The sequence below is a fragment of the Peromyscus maniculatus genome, chromosome 7 (assembly GCF_049852395.1).
Source record: "Peromyscus maniculatus bairdii isolate BWxNUB_F1_BW_parent chromosome 7, HU_Pman_BW_mat_3.1, whole genome shotgun sequence".
Classification (NCBI taxonomy): domain Eukaryota; kingdom Metazoa; phylum Chordata; class Mammalia; order Rodentia; family Cricetidae; genus Peromyscus; species Peromyscus maniculatus.
Genome location: NC_134858.1, coordinates 20,600,110 through 20,619,695, shown reverse-complemented (window position 1 = coordinate 20,619,695; position 19,586 = coordinate 20,600,110). Strand labels below are relative to the sequence as shown.

General features: G+C 39.4%; 1 protein-coding gene across 3 annotated transcripts in view; it reads right to left on the bottom strand.

Annotated features, from left to right (window-relative positions):
* Positions 1-19,586, bottom strand: part of Bbs9 (Bardet-Biedl syndrome 9) — a 425,345-nt gene that overhangs the window by 205,709 nt on the left and 200,050 nt on the right. For 2 of the 3 annotated variants that reach the window (XM_016009926.3, XM_016009929.3), the window contains 3 exons: positions 19,470-19,484; positions 11,713-11,853; positions 7,899-7,994 (listed from right to left, as the gene is read on the bottom strand). In XM_016009926.3, the coding sequence (XP_015865412.1) occupies positions 7,899-7,994; positions 11,713-11,853; positions 19,470-19,484 (252 nt within the window). The remainder of the gene's footprint in view (positions 1-7,898; positions 7,995-11,712; positions 11,854-19,469; positions 19,485-19,586) is intronic. The other variant, XM_006991684.4, reaches the window with a different exon arrangement.

Sequence of the window (19,586 nt, the reverse complement as noted above, 5' to 3'; positions counted from 1 at the left end):
ACTTCCTTTTGCTCATCTTTTAGTCATCATTAATAAACTATGTCAGAACAGTGTTATCATTTCCAATCATTTTCCCTCAAGTTTTGACATCATTAATAAACAGAGTTATCATTCTTACTCATAAACCCCATAACCCAATTTTTGAGAATCTAGAGGCATATGACAGCCTGAGCTCAGGCTGGTTGTTTTGGTTGCTTCAAGGACACTAGACCAAAACAAAATCTTCAACCACCCTGGGCATTTTGCCATGTCCCAAGCAGTGTATTATTAACTCCTAGTGGTCAAAGTACCCAGGAAAAATCCTCAGGCTAAAGTTATTGCAGTTAGTTACTATTCAAATTCTGACATAATATAATCAATGTTCACATTTATATCCTTATAGAATTTGTCTATATGTCTAATCCTGGCATTCTGTTGTTCCTTGGTCATATGACATTATAGTGTCTCTGCATGAGCTAACTTCTAAGAAAGAGAGGTCCTAGCACCTCATACTTTCATCATCTTTCCACTCCATACTTGTCTCATCAATATGTCTCTATGTAGGGCAGAGTTGTATACTACGTAATTGTCTGAGTGTACAGTGGGAAGAGGTTTGTAATCTGAACTGCAGACAATTCCTCTAGCCCACTGAATCTTGTTGACCATTTTGAGTTTACTTTGTTTTGAATATTTTGTTCCTGTGTAAGTACAGGGACAGATGTTTCAAGAATGTCTCACAGCTTCATGAAGAGACCTCTGGCTTCTTTATGTGTCACAACTTCCAAGGCATAAGGAAGACCTTCAAGTAGATAAGGATAGCTCCCTCAAAGTGGAGAAGGGGGAGTGTGATGGTATTGTATTCCCCAAAATACTGTGCACTCTAATAAACTTATCTAGGGTCAGAGACAGAACAGCCACAATATTAAACATAGAGGTTAGGCCGTGGTAGCACATGCCTTTAATCCTAGCATTCCAGAGGCAGAAATCCATCTGTTCAAGGATACAGCCAAGTATAGTGACTCACACCTTTAATCCCAGAAACCGAGCCTTTAATCCCAGGGAGTGGTGGTAAAAAGCAAAAAGGTATATAAGGCGTGAGGACCAGAAATTAGAAGCATTTGGCTGGTTAAGCATTTGGCTGGTTAAGCATTCAGGCTTCTAGCAACACAGTTCAGCTGAGACCCATTCTGGATGAGGACTCAGAGGCCTCCAGTCTGAGGAAACAAGACCAGCTGAAGATCCAGCAAGGTGAGGTAGCTGTGGCTTATTCTGGTTCTCTGATCTTCCAGCATTCACCCCAATACCTGGCTCAGGTTTGATTTTATTAATAAGACTCTCTAAGATTCCTGCCACAGGGAGGAATAGTATGTTCAGGGAAGTTTACTTTCCTGGGTGAGCTTAGAAGCAGCATTCTTGGGAGAAGGCGTAAATGGTTCATAAGGAATTTTCCATCAACCCAATTTCCTCAAATTGTTCAAATATTAAAAGTGCCCAAGTATGCAACAGGTGGAAATGAAAACCAAAGGTGGCATGGCAGCCATCATGTGACTCATCTTTGCTAGATCTTTGTCAAGCAACTGTGCTGGCTTCATGACTTCTTCCATTCCATTCAGATATGGCTGCGCCACTCAGTAAGTTCCAAGTGAACAATATAGCAACAATGGTGAAAAGACTATTAAAGGCTAAAATTTATCAAGCATCTACAATGTACTAGAAAGTTAATACATCTCTTTAAAGGACTACTTCACAAAGAGTCATGTATTATCTCACTATTTCATTGCCATCTTATAGGTTTGAAATTTTACTGCCATTTTATAGATGATTAATAATTTTCCACAGTCATTCAAATAAGCTAGAATTTCAAACCTAAACTAGTGCTCTGAATCCAAAGTGCACATTCCTAAGCATTTTGTATAAAAATCTTAGTCTTTAAGGTGGAGGAAATGGCCTGTGCTCAGAGCAGAAAGAGTCAGCCACGTGTGAGACTGATAGAAGCCTGTGAAGAGGATGTGCCTAGACAGGACCAACACTAAGCTGGGGTCCAACCATACATGGAGACATCTGTAACTGCGGCTCAAACCCAGGGCCTCATGTACACACTACAAAGTGCCCTATCACTTCAGTCTTACTAAGTTTCCTAGCTGACCTTGAACATACTCTGTAGCCCAAAATAGCCTTAAATTCCTAATCCTCTTGCCTCAGCCCCCGACTCGAAGTACCTGGGATTATAAGCCTGAGGCACCAAGGCCAAGCTCATACAGAGAGCCACAAGGCTTGGTAAAAGTTTGGTTAAAAACTTGGAAGAAATGCTATAAATAATTTCTATAGATATAAGTTTAAAAGTATAAATTTATAACTTCTTCAATATTAGAAACTATGGAGGTACATCTATACTTATTTTTCAAAATGCTTTTTGAAAGCTAGATTTACATTACAAACAAATTGTCCCCATAGTGAAGAAATTGCTGAATACTAACTGATGAATCACCACCGCTTTCAACTGCTCACTGGGTATAAGGTAGACATCAAATGACTTCAAATTTGACTAATATTATCACTAATTGTCCCTAAAATGGTTGGCCTCATTAAAGGAATTATTTTTTTATAAAATATATATTTATAATAATTAATTAAAGAGCCCCTACAGTATGATGGTCCAGGCACTCCAGAAAATTCACTATGTCTAAAACCCTTACGCATCTGCCAACATTTGACGATATCTTTCTTACTTCCTACATTGAGCTTTACCTAATCCTCATGTTTAGTTCTCGAGATCTTTACAATATCACCTACAGATTCTATTCCTTTTATCAGCATATCAGTGTTTGATTACTGATTCTCCTTACCCATTCATCTGTCCTGTTGTAATCCACAGGTTCTGCAAGGGATGTGCTAGCCTTGTATGTAACAAGACCCCGAGTGATAGGTACTCAAGACCTACTCTGCCAAGATGAAATGAGGCAAGACTCGCCCACCCCTTGCTCTCATAATACTTTAATTAGCAAGCTGAAAGATCACATGTGCTGTCTTCTGCAAAGTGAAAAGACAAATACTTTGAAGGCTCAACTTATCTTTGCGTACATGTCTATGACTCTTCTACTATGCCTAATGCATGCTAATTAAAGTGGGTAAGCACAGGGCTTTCCAACTTGGTTTTATTCCATTTGTTCCCTCTAGCATGTTAAAATCAAGCAGAACATAGGAAAGCCTAGTGTGTATTGGTTGCCCTTTCCATTTTTAAATACCTACTTTGAATCTCTATACATGAATGTGGGTCTATTTAGTATTCTTTGTTCATTACCAGCTTAGCAGGACACAGAAGCCCAAGCTGAGAAAATCTCCCTTGTAGCCTGGAGAAAATGTTTTCATTGTCCAATACCAACTGATGCTGGTTTTGCTGGTTAGTTGGTTGTGGTTGGTCAGTTGGTTGGTTAGTTGGTTGGTTTTTGTTTATTTGTTTTGATACAAGGTCTTGCTATGTGGCCCAGTGTGGCCTTAAACTCACGAAACTCCTGGTGACACTGCTTGAGTGACTGAGATTATAGCCATGTGCTACCACATCTGGAAAATAAGAAATTCTGTTGAAAGAGTACATCGTCCTGATTTATTTCTTGCCAGTAGCTCATTTTTCCTTTTATAATCCATATGATATATTCTCGGTCCATGGTGCTTGAAAATGTCACAAAGATGCATCTAGATGTGGGTCTTTTTCTCACTTGATGATAAGGGCTAAGGATCAACTGGATCTAGTATCCTCACCTCTGGTACTTCTTTTTTTGTTTTGTTTTGTTTTGTTTTTGTGGTTTTTTTTTGTCTCCACTGACCATCTCTCTAGTTTAGCCACCCATTCCCCCAAAGACTACATCTTGCCTTACAGGCCTCTCCATGGAGAAAAATGTAGTCTATGGCTGGGGAGATGCTTGGCAGTTGAAGTGTTCACAGCACAAGCAACAGAAACTGAGCCCAAATCCCCAGAACCCAAGTAAATGTCAAGTAGGTATTTAGCCTGGAGCAGAGACGGGATCCTGGAGCAGGCTGAGCAGCAGACTCACTGTGCAGGGGGGCTCTAGGTTAGCTCTGCCTCCATGGATAAGGTGGAGGAGCAATGGAAGATTAATAACATCAACCTGAGCTTCCACACCCACATGTACGTGTGAACACTCATACACACACACACACACACACACACACACACACACACACACACACACACACGATGGAAAACAGAGGTATACAGTCTGTGTAAACCTTGGCCATGAGCACTGGGTCTGCTCTCAGGCTGCCACCTTGTCTGTCTCACCCACTTGCTTCTACCACAAGTTTTGGTCCATGGCACCATTAGCTTCTCATCACATATCAATTTTCTGCAATCTTTACATCTGTTATTATCAGCTTGGATCTGATAGGCCCATTCTACAATCACTCTCATAAACATATCTTATCTGAAATTCTCCATTTTAAACTCCAGAGCTGCTTTGAGTGCTGGATGGAATAAATCACTGCCAAGGAAAACCTAACACGATGACAGGTTTCACTTTACAATTCAAGATCCGAACTTCTCGTGGAAACTTGGCACAGCCCCTTCCCTCCAGGGTTTCTTATCCTGCAAGGCACCAACGTCATGCCATTTTTATTTTCAAAATGCAGATAACATCCACGTTCCCATACCTTCCCATCAACAAGAGTGGTTGTCCTGCCCAGTCCTTCCTGTTACAAGGCGTTACAAAAGTGTATCCCTGGGTCTGGGGGTGCAGCTCAGTGGTGAAGCAAGAACTTAGCATGTACAAGGCCCTGGACTCGTCCCAGAGAAAGAAAAAACAAAAGTGCCATATAGCACATATGATTATCAAGCAAGTTTCTAAAGGAAATGAATCAGAGTAATCTACAGCAATTATTAGCCAAGAGCTAAAGACAATTCCAAATGGCATATGTATCATGTGTTGAGAAGAGATACTGTGTCCCTTCCATATGGTGGAAATCTGGCATTGCAGATTTCTTTATATGAATTACCACTCTGTGCTTTTTACAAAAACGAAAATGCCGAACATCGGCCAGGCACAAGGGTGCAGGGAGGGGCAGCAACGTCCCTAAACTCCAGAAATCAGACTTCCATACTCATCTTCACCACAGAGTCCTCTCCGAGACAGGAACCTGCACCCCTAAAACCAAAGAACCAGCATAGAAATGGGGCAGCGGCCCTTCAGGTTTCAACTCATGCACTCCTTAGCTTTCCTGTTGAATACTACTTCCTGGGTTCTGTCCACCCGCCACACAACCATGCCAAGGCATGACCACAAGCATAGATGCGAACAAGGTGGTTGTGCATCTCTGGGTGTCAGTAAAGTGTTAGGAACAGGAAAGTGGCAAAGTGCTCCAAAGGCCACTCATCTGAAGAGGACAACTACCAAGGCAGTAGGACATCAATATGCTCAGGGACACAAAAAAACAAAGCCTGCTTTTCAAGTGGTTTCCAAGAAAGATTAACTATAGAGCACCACCAACTGGGGCTGGAGCAATGGCTCGGCCATTAAGAGCACTTGCTGCTCCTGCAGAGAACACAGGTTCAGTTCCCTGCCCCACATACAAGCTCAAAACAACCTGAAACTTCAGATCCAGGAGACAGAACCTCTGCTGGCCTCTGTGGCACGAGGCATATGCATGGAACACATACATATATACATGTATATATGTGTGCACATGTACATATATATGTATATATATATATATATATATATATATATGTGTGTGTGTGTGTGTGTGTGTGTACTGATATACATGTAAGTAAAAATTAATCTTCAAAATAATCAAGCACCATTAACTCAAATCAGCATTTTCACAGTTTACAAAAGAAAGATTGGTGATATTTTTTAGTTTAACCAGAGGATAAATTAATAAGAAAATGCACCAAAATGATTCCAACATCCAAACGAAGAGTAAAGCCAAGCAAAGTATAACAATACCAAGTGCCTGTGCTTAGCACAGTGGCCAGGGCACTTAGGAATTTGTTAAGAGTTTAGACCTCATCTTAGAAATATTCTATGTGATGCCAATGTAATGACCATAGTCATGACTTGTCACAAAGACAATATAAAGTATAGCATTTTCTTCTCTCTTTTCGAGTAACTTTTAATTGTTATGCTTTATTCTAGAATATCTACTTACATTCAGGATTATTTCATCAGTTAGCAATCTATATATTCAAGAAGCTTCTATGAGCTTAGCTACAGAAACATAGTCAGTTTCAATGGCAGGAAATATGCTCCTGCTAAGAAGTTTCAGTTTCAAAGACAATGTCTTCATTTCATTCATTCTGTTATCGCAAGACAGCCAAAATGACTGCAGATGTAGACAGTACAAAGGGTAAGCCGACTGCTAAAATTACAGGATGCTTTTTAAATTTTACAGTACCGAAGATGAAACCCAAGGCAAGCACCCTACCATTGAGTCACATCCCTAGCCGCAAAACTGCAGATTGTTTTTAAAGTGGCATGTATTCAAACTATTCTAACGGACACCATCATACACACACACACACACACACACACACACACACACACACACACACAAACACAATTTATCCCGATGAAACGTGTATTACTATCATGTTTATTTCTATGAAAGTATATATCAAAAAGTGAGGTTAATTTGTTTAGCATAGTAAATACAGCAGAAGTTTTAAATCAATTAGTTTCAACTATTTTCCTCATATGAAAAAGTTAAGTTAATAAAGCATATTTAAATTGGAATTCAATCTTGGCTATATAATTAATGGATTTCTATCTGATATTAGTCTCAGCCAAAAACAATCATTCATTTCATACTCATTTCTGTCAATGTCTACCCTGGTTGGTTTTGGGTTTTTGTGTGTGTTCGTGTGTGTTCGTGTGTGTTCGTGTGTGTTCGTGTGTGTGTGTGTGTGTGTGTGTGTGTGTGTGTGTGTGCACTCAACTTGACACATTCTAGAGTTATCTAGGAAGAAGAACCTCAATTGAGAAAATGCCTTCATCTAGACTGTCTGTAGACAAATCTGAGGGCATTTTCTAGATTAATGACTGACTTGGGAGGGCCTAGCCCATGAGGGACAGTGCCACCCCTGGGAAAGTCAATGAGCAGGACTCCTCTGTGGCCCCTGTTTCAATTTTGGCCTCCAGGATCCCGGCATGAATTCCTGTCCTACTGCCCTCAGAGATGGAGTATGACCTAAGGGCTATAAAACCTTTCCTTCCCAAATTACATTCGGTCATGGCATTTTACCACAGTAAGAGAATCCCTAACTAAGAAAAATTCAAATAGGGATATAAAGGTAAATATAGATATAAATATAGCTGATACATGATATGTAGGCAGATAGAGGATAGACTGACATTATTAGATGACAGATAGATAGATAGATGATAGATACATACATGCATACTTACATAAATGATAGATAGATAGATAGATAGATAGATAGATAGATAGATAGATAGATAGATTTTTTTTAAGTTGCCCAAGGTAAAATATGCCTGAACTGAAAGCATGAGGGAGGCTGAGTCAGAAAAGTCACAAGTTCAAACCCAGGATGAATTACATATGGAGGAACCTGCCTGAAGAAACATTAAAAAAAAACAAATATATACATAAACATGCAAAAAAGAAAATTAACTCTAGTTTTTAAGAGTTCTTGAAACCCAAATCACTGTATATGTATCTTAAAACCATTTTAAATTTTAAAATTCCTTTCAAACCCTCTTCATCCCCAAAACTACAGCTACATGTCTCTAATATAATCTAGTCTCCACAACTCTCATATCTTATACTCATGGCCCTTGTCTGTCTATACCTAGCCAAACATCATCTGCACCCTTTGCAAAGTTCCTGGTGTGATACAGTGTCCTATGCCAAACATTCAGCAATAGTAACAGCACAGTTCTACTTACGAGAAGTTCTGGAAGCAAGAAGAGTAACTCGAGAGCCGCCTAAGAGACGAAAACCCATGACATTCACCTGATCATCATCTGACTGATTGGCAAAGTCTACAAAGAAAAGGGAAAATAATCATCTACTTAATCACAAAATAAACACTAGTACTTGAAATAGGAAGCTTAGTTGGGGAAGTTTTACTTTGTTAATATTTAAAATGCATGTTTGAACTATATTAGCTGGTCTTCACAGCAGCTCCCAATTGCTCAACTTCTGCCTCATGGTAACACTCTGGAATGATTCCATTTTCATTATTTATTTTTCATAGATGAGCACAGGTGTGAGGCACTGAACATGCACAGAATAAACCTAAGAAACAATGTCATTCCAGAAAGCAAAGAAAACATCTACGATTTGCAGATGTCTAGGAAGATGTCTGAGCCAACTTCAGAAGACTATCATGGACATAGTGGTGAATGTCGATTACCCCATGTACACAGCAGTAAGAACTCTGATGTGAGGCCAGCCTAGGCTATAGAGAGGCTCTATCCCCAAAAAGACAGAGGCGGGGGAAAGGTTGAGATCAACAGAGAAAAAATATGATCATTGAAACAGAAAATTGTAGTAAAACTTGAAATGTTTTAAAAGGTTGTTTATATTGATACCAAAACAAAAACGAATTGTCCCTATTGGAGGATTCCAGAGAATCTATTGCATTCACTTTATCTAAATATAGACACTTCAAACATCATAAGTTACCCTCACCTGCAACTGATTGTGCTCCAAAATGTTTATATTCACTGAGTTGAGAAAAATCATGTAACACAAATTCTGGCCCTTAAAGAAATCAATTTTACTGTAAATTTCAAAAGGTTTCAAAGTATTCTTAACCTTTAACCTATTAGCTCCACTTTCAGACCTTCATCCAAGAAATGATTATAAATTTAAAATAGTTTTTTGGAAGGATATCACAAGAATACAATGTAAATATCTAAAAATAGAATGAGTCAGATAATTTTATGGTGTCCATTTATAATAAAACACCATGTAACAAAGTCACAAGTGAAAATATTTATAAAGATGTTTATAAAAATATTTTAAAAGTCTCTATGGGAGGGGTAGATGCTTACAAAAATTATTTTAGCAACATTAGGAAAAAATAAAGAAATAGATGTATGTATTACTGGATAGTAAATGATTGGCTGGTTCTTTGTGTGAACTTATCTATTTTTTAAACTTCTCATCTATTTGTAATGAAAGGTAAAATCACTCCACATATGCCCTATATTTCTTCACAAAAAAGTAGATAAACAATTAGGAAGAAACATAGATTTAAAATTATTTCTTCTGTATGAAGCTCATTAATCCATTTCTTTCAGTAGAATATATAGATTTGAAATAGCCACTGTATCTAATGTCAACATATAAGAGCTTTTATTTATAGAGTTAGAATTACTTTCACAATTACATGGCTCTATCATGTTCATTGTATTTAAAATAAAAATACATATTACACGTATACAATCTTGGGGAAAACAGCTTCCAATTTGTCACTCAGTGCTGTTTCTAAAGCAAGTAAAAGGCTGACAGGCAAGATACCCCGACAATATCAACAAAACAGGCTCCAAACCAGTAGAAAATGGGGGGCCACCAAGCTTTTTAAAAAATGTAGTCTATGTTGTATCTTACCAAGATAAACTCCCTGGTTAACAGCCTATGTTTTTTATTCGATCTCTAGTTGAGCTCTGTTTATGCCAATAAAGGTCAACATCTCAGAATCCAATACTTAAACAGTATCAACAACATCAATAAATTTGTTATTGTTCCACATATAATTTCCAACTATGTGCCCATGGCAGTTTATGCAATCCAAGGAAATAATTTGTGCAAAGTGCTACATTTTTACTGTCTAGATTTGTTACAAAAAATGGAGAGGAAGAAAAAGAAGGTGGGGAGAAAGGAGAAAAATAACAGGGAGGAAACCATTAAAAAAAACAACTACTCGGGACTGGAGACATAGCTCAGAAGGTAAGAGCACTGGCTGCTCTTCCAGAGGTACTCAGTTCAATTCCCAGCAACCACATGGTGGCCCACAGACATCTATTAATGAGATCTGGTGCCCTCTTTTGGCCTGCAGGCAGAACAACACTGTATACATAAAAAATAAAAAAACAACTACTCACTATGTGTCCACGAGCTCGATTCAAAATTAAGACTTGAATGGTTGTTTTTAAAAATACTTTTTTTGCATGGCAATATATAAATGAAGGTTTTAAAGCCTGTGTCCTGGCTGGGTGTGGTGGTGAACACCTTTAATCCCAGCACTCAGGAGGCAGAGGCAGGTGGGTCTCTCTGAGTTCAAGGTCAGCTTGCTCTACATAGTGAGTTCCAGGACAGGCAGAGTTCCACAGTGAGACCCTGTCTCAAAATAAAAACCAAAGTAAATAAGCCCTACTCTTTTAATGAGTAACAAATCAAAAGCATCTTATGTAATAACACAAAGGGAAGACTTACAACAAATTTCTCAGTTTTGTGGTAAATAGTCTGGATTCTAAAAATCACACCTTAAATACAAGAGTAAAAATACCTCATAGTGAACAGAGTTGACTTTTAATAAAGTACTTTAAAAGGCTGTTCAACTCTCAGATTTTTTTTCTTTTGATTCCATGCCATCACTAAGGACAGAAAGATTCTAAGAGCCGTGGGTAATGGATAACTCCAAGGAAACAGTGTCTTCCAGACACAACAGGACGGAAGCACACATGAACTCACAGAGACTGTGCAGCATGCACTGGGTCAATACAGGCTTAAGCCAGATGGGTCCCAGCATTAAGAGGGGGAGAGGGCTTGGGCTCCCGCCCCAACCAAGGAGTTCTCTGCAGCTGGTGAGAGGAGAATCAATGTTGTCCAATGCAGTGTCACTGAGTACATGAACTACACTCCAGGGCCGTCCCCACGCCCAGTAGTTGACCAACACAAAGCAAACTAATTGATGAGTTTCTGGGGGTTTTGTTTTGTTTTTGGTGTGGGGGGAGCTCTTCATTTCATTCTGCTTTGGCATTTTGTTTGTGCGTTTGTTTCTTTTATCTTTTGCTAGTTTGATTTTCAATTCTGTGGTTCTATGGATTTTTTTTTTTTTGCGGGGGAGGGAGACAGTAAAATTGCACGGGTTGGGTGTTGCAGAGGATCAGGAAGAAAGTGAGAGAAGGGGAAATCATGATCAAAATATAGTGTTTGAAAAGAAATTATATGAAAACAGAAAGCGGGCAGGTGTCTATTCCAAACCCTGATTACAATGCCGTGCAAGGTGGCCAAAGCCGCAGCTCTTCTAAGACACCCAGAAATCACCCCAGCATACTCAGCAGTGTGCTGTGGGATGTTCTGTGTGCTCGAGTCCAAGACACAGAGACCACTCAGCAACCAGAGCATTTGCTCCTCCTGCTGCTGTAGCAACAGTCTGAGGAACGGCCATCCCTGAGACAACCTCAGAAGCGACGGTAATGATGAACTGTTATGAATACTAAGAAGAGGAAACATCCAAAGGTCTACAGTAACACTTAACTATAAATATTTATGTTTCAAGCCAAAACTTCCGACCTAGAAAAGAATCATTTATTGTTTTATATCTGAACACTGAAGCAAAATAATGATTATAAAAATGTTAATAAAACATAGAAAGTATACCATCACCTTACTGACTAGGCTGTTCACCTTTGAGCAGGCGCATAAGAAGGGGGCGGATCCTCACCCTACAGGTACACCTGCTGCTGGAGCATTCCACATGGAACCCCAGCATTCCCAGCTCCCCACGGAGTGTACCCCAAGTCCTACCTGGAAAGAGGCTGGGCAGACCGATAGGAGGTTTGTTGGTATCGATAGTCAGTTTGTGGCTTGCAGTTTTTGAAGGCTGACCTGGTAGGCAAATTAGTTTCAGGGGAAGTCTAAATTTACATTGGATAACCCGAGGAATTCCTGAAATTACAAAAAAATTAAAACTGTAGATCTGAGTTGGACAAACATCTGGGTAGAAAGACTGTGTCTTCTGAGCGGGGCACTGGGAAGTTTGCTGCCTGCCTCTCCGTTTAGCTCCAGCCAAGAAACTGGTAAACACTACCAGGACTCACATCTATTCATTCATTCATTCATTCATTTATTTTAGTGTGAAGAGATGGCGGAGGGGAGTGAGAGAGATAAAATGCAAGTAAATGAACAGAAATGAAGAAACATACTGAGTGAGATAACCCAGGAAGACAAACACTGCGTGTTTTCTCTTATTTGTGGACCCGAGTTCGGAATCTTTCAGTGTGATATATAACCCGAGGAAACTGCAGGTTCAAGGAAAGGAAAAAGGAAGCCACGGAGTCGTAGAGCACAGAGGGGAACAGGGTTCTAGAAGAGGAGACGGCATGGCACCGTTGCTATAGGGGGAAACTGAGTAAACCAGACTGGAAGACTTACCTAGGGGAGCGGAAACACAGAGAGGAGGAGGGATAATTTACACTGAGGGTGCTTGAGAAAGCCATGGAAAATCCTATTTTATGTTCAATTAAAATATATAAGTGTATTTGTATGCATACATACTTTTAACTAAAGTTACACAGTTGTGGTGATAATGACCCCGCATGAAAACATAGACTGTCTACCAACTCCAAGTGCCTGGCATGGGAAGCTTCTTTCAGGTTGCTGCAAGAACCCCGGAGGTGTCCAGTCTATTGCCACTGCCCTGGTTGTCTCCCAGATAAAGGACTTGGAGGAATCTAGCTAGAAGTGACCTGGAAGCCTCCTCCTGAGGACTAGGTCTTACAGCATGGGAAGGAGCAATACAAGCTGCCAAGAGAACAAAGCCATCAAGAGTCCTACAGAGATGCAATACCTTCAAACCACAAAAACTGCAGAAAAGAGAGGTATGCTGAAAGGTACAATAGTGGCACTTAAGTCCTAGGCGTAACCAACAGGCATCTCATCGGACTTATGGCTGCTCAGCTCGAAGGAATTCCTATCTGGTACTGTAAACTTCACCACCTACCTGTGTCTAAGGCCATGAAATCAGGAGAACCAGCGGCTGCCATCTCTCTACACCAGCATAACTTTTAAGTGCACTCTAAATACTGTCAACAGGCAAGTGTGGTTCTCCCCGCTCAATGAAGCTTCCTTTTGCAGCAGGTAGAGGTCATTACAGAAAGCCACAACTTGAGAAAATGCAAAGAACAACTGAACATAGGGTGCCTGTCCCCAGTTAACACATCAGCAATACCATGCCTACACCTAAGGCTTAGAGAACATCACAGAAGAGGAAATGGGAAAGCCGTGAGGGCCAGAGGACCGGGATGTCTGCTGTGACACAGTCATCTTTAAAACATTATAAAGTGAAAATTTGGGGACTGGAGATTTTCAAAAAGAGGACATCAAACAGAAAGGGGGTATGGGGAGGAAGAAGTGGATCTGGGGAGGGTGGGGGAAGGGCAGGAGTGAATATAATCAAAATATATTGAATGAAATGCTTAAAGAATTGATTAAACTATTTTAAAGAGTTCAAACAAGCATAGGCGTGAGGTCTATATTTAAGCAGGATATTTTTAAGGACCAGCCCATTTAGATACCATGAAAATCATTCAATTACTGAGACAATTCTTTAAGATTTTCAAAGCCCTAGCCACAGCCTACAGCTATCAGTTAAAATGAACAAAGAACACTCAGTTTCCATGAGACTCTGTATTATTATATCTGAAATTGGTCTACCCAAGACATTCTAAATTCTTAGATACTGTTTTCTTTCTTTCTTTCTTTTTTTTTTTTTTTTTTTTTTTTTTTGGTTTTTCGAGACAGGGTTTCTCTGTGTAGCTTTGTGCCTTTCCTGGATCTCACTCTGTACACCAGGCTGGCCTCGAACTCACAGAGATCTGCCTTGCTCTGCCTCCCAAGTGCTGGGATTAAAGGCGTGAGCCACCACCGCCCAGCTAGATACTTTCACATATTAAGGATTCAAATTATATTAACTATTTTCAATAAACTATTACTGTGAAAGTTCAATGTACATGAGATTTTCTGAAGTTCATGACAATTTTACACATTAATATTAAAAATGTTACTTAGGAGAATTAGGTTTTATCACAATTTCACATTATAATTTTAAGTTCTAATTTTTATAACTCAAGCCTAGTATTTAATGGTAAATGTTGTCAGTATTCATACAGGTATAGTTAAGCAGGTAACTGAATAATTTAATTAAATTAATTTAATAACAAAGCTGAATAATTTCATTCTCAAAATTATTTTAAATCACTTTTCATTCTTTTTGTAAAACAACCAAGAATTGAAACTAAATTTATAAGGTTGTTTATAAATCTAAAAATCAGTTATTTTAACCTTGAGCTTGCTCTCTTTTCATTCTAGGATTCTGTTTCTGACAAGATAATATGAAAGGTGGGGGCAAAACATAGAAATCGGCATCTTACTGAAGTCCTGTACAGAAATGGAAAACTCAAAATGTCCACCCCACTTAGTGCATTCGCAAACTAATCTCTTCATTTCTCTGTGGGGGAGTCAGTGAGAGCTTTACAACAGTAAAAGCAGAAGCAGTTAAAATATGGCCTTGAAATTAGAAACACAGTTTGTCAAGATGACTGAGTTGGGGCCGAGTCCCCATGGACGATGGAGATGTGTTCTGTCCTTCCTCCTAGGACAGTGAGGGAAGATCAGCAGGGCTGGGCCCTGCTGGTGAAGGAAACAATCAAATGCTTCTTCTGATCACGTAGGGCACACCCGTCATTCTTCTCCACACAATTTGTCACCCACCAGTTCTTACCCAGCTCAGGTTTTGTTCGTAACCAACAGATGTTAAATTTACTTCTGGAATCCTAGAATGGTGTGTGTTCAGAAAAGTCCCCAGGTATCACTTTCTGATGTTCTGTGAGGGTTTTAGGGGCATATGTGTTTGTACTTATTAATGATGAAAAGTTTTGAGTCAAAATATTATGGTAACACATTCTAAGATACTTGCCAAGCCACAGTTATCAATTCCACCACACATAAAAAATTACAAAGTGCTTCTTTGCTAACTCTAAGGAAATTCCATATATTACATATCCCCAAATTATGAAAACGAAGCCTTAAATGGGTTTCTATTATAATAGATAAGTTACAACCCCTGGTTAACAGATATAGTGTGGAAAGAACAAAAGTTGCTTCTATCTCTTTAATTTCAAATGAATAGTACAACAAAAATGCTTTAACTTCTGACTACTCTATACACAAAGAATATAATCTTATATATACACTTTCAACTAAATTCAGTTCTTTTTCAACTAAAAAAGTTAACTGTTCAAACCAAATACATGAAACCCTGCTTGAAGAAAAACAAAAGAAAAATTAAAATAAAGACTTTTTCAGTGTTACTCTTGAAACAGTTCTGAACCTGGTTGAAAAAGCCTAATTGGTCCTAACTCTTTGTACTGATACACACTTTCAACTAAATCTAAGTTAACTGTTCAAGCAAACTTTCTCCAAAAACTGTGTCACAGCCTCTACACCACTTGCACCAGGTACAAGGACTCATGATTTTAAAATCAGGGATGATCAACAACACTGGCTTTATTTTAAATTGAAGAAACTGGTGAGAATGCAGGAGATCAGGAATGGGAACAAGCTGGAGAGAAGGCTCCGTGTGTGCACACTTATGATAAAGAAAAGAGGGGCTGGAGAGAAGGCTCTGTGTGTGTGCACACTTATGGTAAAGAAAAGAGGGGCTGGAGAGGTGGCTCAGAGATTAAGAGCATTAATTGCTCTTCCAGAGGTCCAGAGTTCAGTTCCCAGCAACCACATGGTGGCTCACAACCTTCTGTAATGAGATCTGGTGCCCTCTTCTGACCTGCAGGGACACATGCAGCAGAACAATGTATACATAATAAATAAAGATCTTTTTTAAAAAAGAAGAAAAGGGGGGCTGGAGAAATGGCTCCATGGCTAAGAGAACTTGCTGCTCTTCCAGAGGACCCACGTTTGACTTCCAGCACTCATATGGCAAGTCACATCAATCTGTAACTCCAGTTCAAGGGGATGTGATGCCTTCTTCTGGCCCCTTTGGGCCCCAGGAACAGGCATGGTATGCATACACACGTGCAGGCAAAACATCCATGCACATAAAGTAAAAGGATTTTTTTTTTAAGAATTGCCTGGATTAATAGACTTTTCAAGCCTTCTGTGGTAGCACATACTGTAATCTCAGATTTTGGAATCTAAAGGCAGAAGGGTAAAAAGTTCAAAGTCATCCTTAGCTATGTATCGACCTTGAAACTAGCCAGGGCTACACGAAACCTTGCTTCAAGAGAAAAAGAAAAATTAAAATAAAGACCTTTTCACTATTGCTCTTGGAACAGTTTTGAACCTGGTTGAAAAGCCTAATTGGTCCTAACTCTTTGTGCCCCCAGTGACACCTCCTCTCTGCTCTTGGCAAAAACTGTCTGCCTAGCTGGCTAACTCAACTCTGCAATCTAAGCTGAGAAAAGAAGTGTTCATCATTCATTGGATTCCAATATCAACCGAGTCATTCATCAGTCTGACTTTGCTGTATAAGATCTGGAATTTTTAGGCAAATTGAATCACCTCCCTTTCATATGGCTTCCCTTCCCATAACCCGCTAGAGGAAATGGATAGTAACAACTGCTACAATGCAATTAATCACAAAGCCATTTGTCAATCAGAGAGAAAAGTTACATTAAAACCACCCCTGAATGAACAATTTTCCAAGACTAAAATTCTAATTACACCTGGCATACACACCAGCCCAGGATCACTTTCAAACAGGAAGCCAACAAGTGCTTGAAAAATAAAATGGACATAGTGTGTGTGTGTGTGTGTGTGTGTGTGTGTGTGTGTGTGTGTGTACACATGCACACATATACGCGAATAGGACAGCCACATCTATAAATTAGACTTCTATAGAAGACCTGTGAACGCTCTGCAAGGCTGCTGGAGTCATTTCTTACTGCAAACAGGAAGTCCAGAGGAGCAGCAATGTCTGGTAGCCAGGACTTCCTGACCCCTCCTGCAGTGACAGGTAATATACTGTACTTTGTCTACGGGCACGTTTTTCTCCGCCCATGGCATGTAACTTTAATGTAGAAATAATGGAGGCTAACTCCTGTGAGACCACATAAACCTCACTTCCTTTTTCTGACACGGGAGACCTTTTTCTGCAACACGGCCTGAAGAGATCAAGACAAGAAAATGGATCTGTCTGCGAAATATAAAGTGTGTGTGTGAGTGAGATCTGAGTGACAGCATATTGGGGCCTTTGACTACTAGATACAGTTGTGTATTTCAACCCTGCTCCCTTGCATTTAATAATAATTTAAACCACATCAAAAGAAATTATTAAAAATCATGATCACCTGTATATTGAAATATGGAAACTTCCATTCTGATTGATATTTCTCATGGTCTGAGCTGAGCTTATGATAAAAGTGGTAAATATTTTTCAAGAACAACCTTTACCTACTCTTTTAAACTTAACCACTTGAATAAGACTAAGGTAATTTACAAAATTTAAATTAAAATTGTATTAGCTTCATACACTCTGGAGGATTAGAATTTAAATAGTAATAGTTTTAGTTCAACTAAATTTTAATTTATCAAGTAAGTTTCATATTACTAAGCTACAAATCTACACTAATATTAAGACATTGCTGCTGTGGGATGTTCTGTATGTCCTGTGGGAGCCCTTCCTTGGGTTCCTCGTGGCTTTACCAGCAGGTTCGCATAGAGGATGATTAGGACCACGGGCCTGAGTGCAGGTGTCGAGATGATCTGCACTTGGCTGTGCTATGGGATGGTCTGTATGTCAAGTTGCTCTGATTGGTCACTAAATAAAACCTGATTGGCTGTGGCTGGGCAGGAAGTATAGGCGGGACTAACAGAGAGGAAAAAAGAAAGAACAGGAAGGCAGAAGGAGTCACTGCAAGCCACCGCCAGGACAAACAGCATGTAAAGACGCCGGTAAGTTACAAGAGACGTGGCAAGGTATAGATTTTTAGAAATGGGTTAATTTAAGATATAAAACCAGTTAGCAAGAAGCCTGCCACGGCCATACAGTTTATAAGTAATATAAGCGTCTGAGTGATTATTTTATACGTGGATTGTGGGACTGCGGGGCTTGGTGGAACCTGGAGAGAAGCACTCCAGCAACACATTGCACATATAAATATATGTTTGCCTTTAGATCACATGCTATTACAGGCTACATGACTCAGACTGTTGCATCATCAAGATTGTATGAGTATGTTGGGTGTAGTGGCACACGCCTTGAATCCCAGCACTCAGGAGGCAGAGGCAGGTGAATCTCTGTGAGTTTGAGGCTAGCCTGGTCTATATAGTAAGCTCCAGGACAGCCAGGGCTACCTAGAGAGATCCTGTCTTTAAAAAGAAAAAAAAGAAAGAGAGAGAGAGAGAGAGAGAGAGAGAGAGAGAAAGAGAGAGAGAGAGAGAGAAAGAAAGAAAGAAAGAAAGAAAGAAAGAAAGAAAGAAAGAAAGAAAGAAAGAAAGAAAGAAAGAAAGAAAGAGAGAAAGAGAGAAAGAAAGAGACTGTGTGACTAAATATTGCTGTTTTAACAGTGGTTTAACTATATCCAATTACTACTAGTTGGTGGATATTATTATCTAAAACTTGTCTTAAGGTAACTTTAATAAAGATAATCTGCTGTGTTAAATCTATATAACTTAAGGGGAAAGTAAACTAGGAGATACTTAATGTCTATTGTGCACCCTGACAGTCTACAGTTCAAAGAGGAGTCATTTATTTCCACCCTTAAAGAGATCACATCTATTGGGAAAGCTAAGAAACTAAGGTAAACTTAGCAGAGCCTGGCATGTGTGCACTATGGGAAAGTGACTAACAACACTACCTCAGGCAAGTTCAGCCTGGCCAGACCAATCTTTTAGAAATCCTGAATGAGACAAGAGACAGTTGTATAATAGTTCACATAGCATTCTTATCAGACACAGGTTGGTTTATTTGAGCATGTAGAAGAACATTTAAAATTAACTGGCATGTACATTTTTAATTCTCTATTCTTTAATGTGGATAAAATAATCTAGTAATGAACATGTACTAAGGACTTTCAGCAAAAATTTGCCAATGACATTTTTGGTGTTCCTCAACAAATGCATTCCAGGGCTCGAGAGATGGCTTAACAGTTAAGGGCACAGCTGTTCTTCCAGAGGAATCAAGTTCCCAACACCAGGCGGTTCCCATCTACCTATAACTCCAGAGGCAAGGGATGCAACCCCTCTTCCAAACCGGAGGGTACCCGCACTCACACATGCACATACACCCACCAACCTGATGTACACACACACGTACAATTAAAAACAAATCTTATTTAAGTCACTCTGTTCTTACCTTTCACCTCATTTGTAATGAGAATCCTCTTGAAACAGGCACATTGCCCTTCATAGCAAGACTAAGACATCGCCCTAAAGAAGTCTGTTACAACATAAGCCAATGTAAAGGGTTGATCATGGTGTAACACCCACTGAGTTTAACAACAAATTTGAGCCTGATAATTCATTTTCTCCTTTATCTTTTCACTTACCATCAGGATTTCGATCTATCCATAAGAAGCAATGCAAAAGACAGTGGGAAAGAAAGAATGCAAACTAATTATCTGTGGTAAAGCTACAAGACAAATTTGATACACATCTGTTTAAAA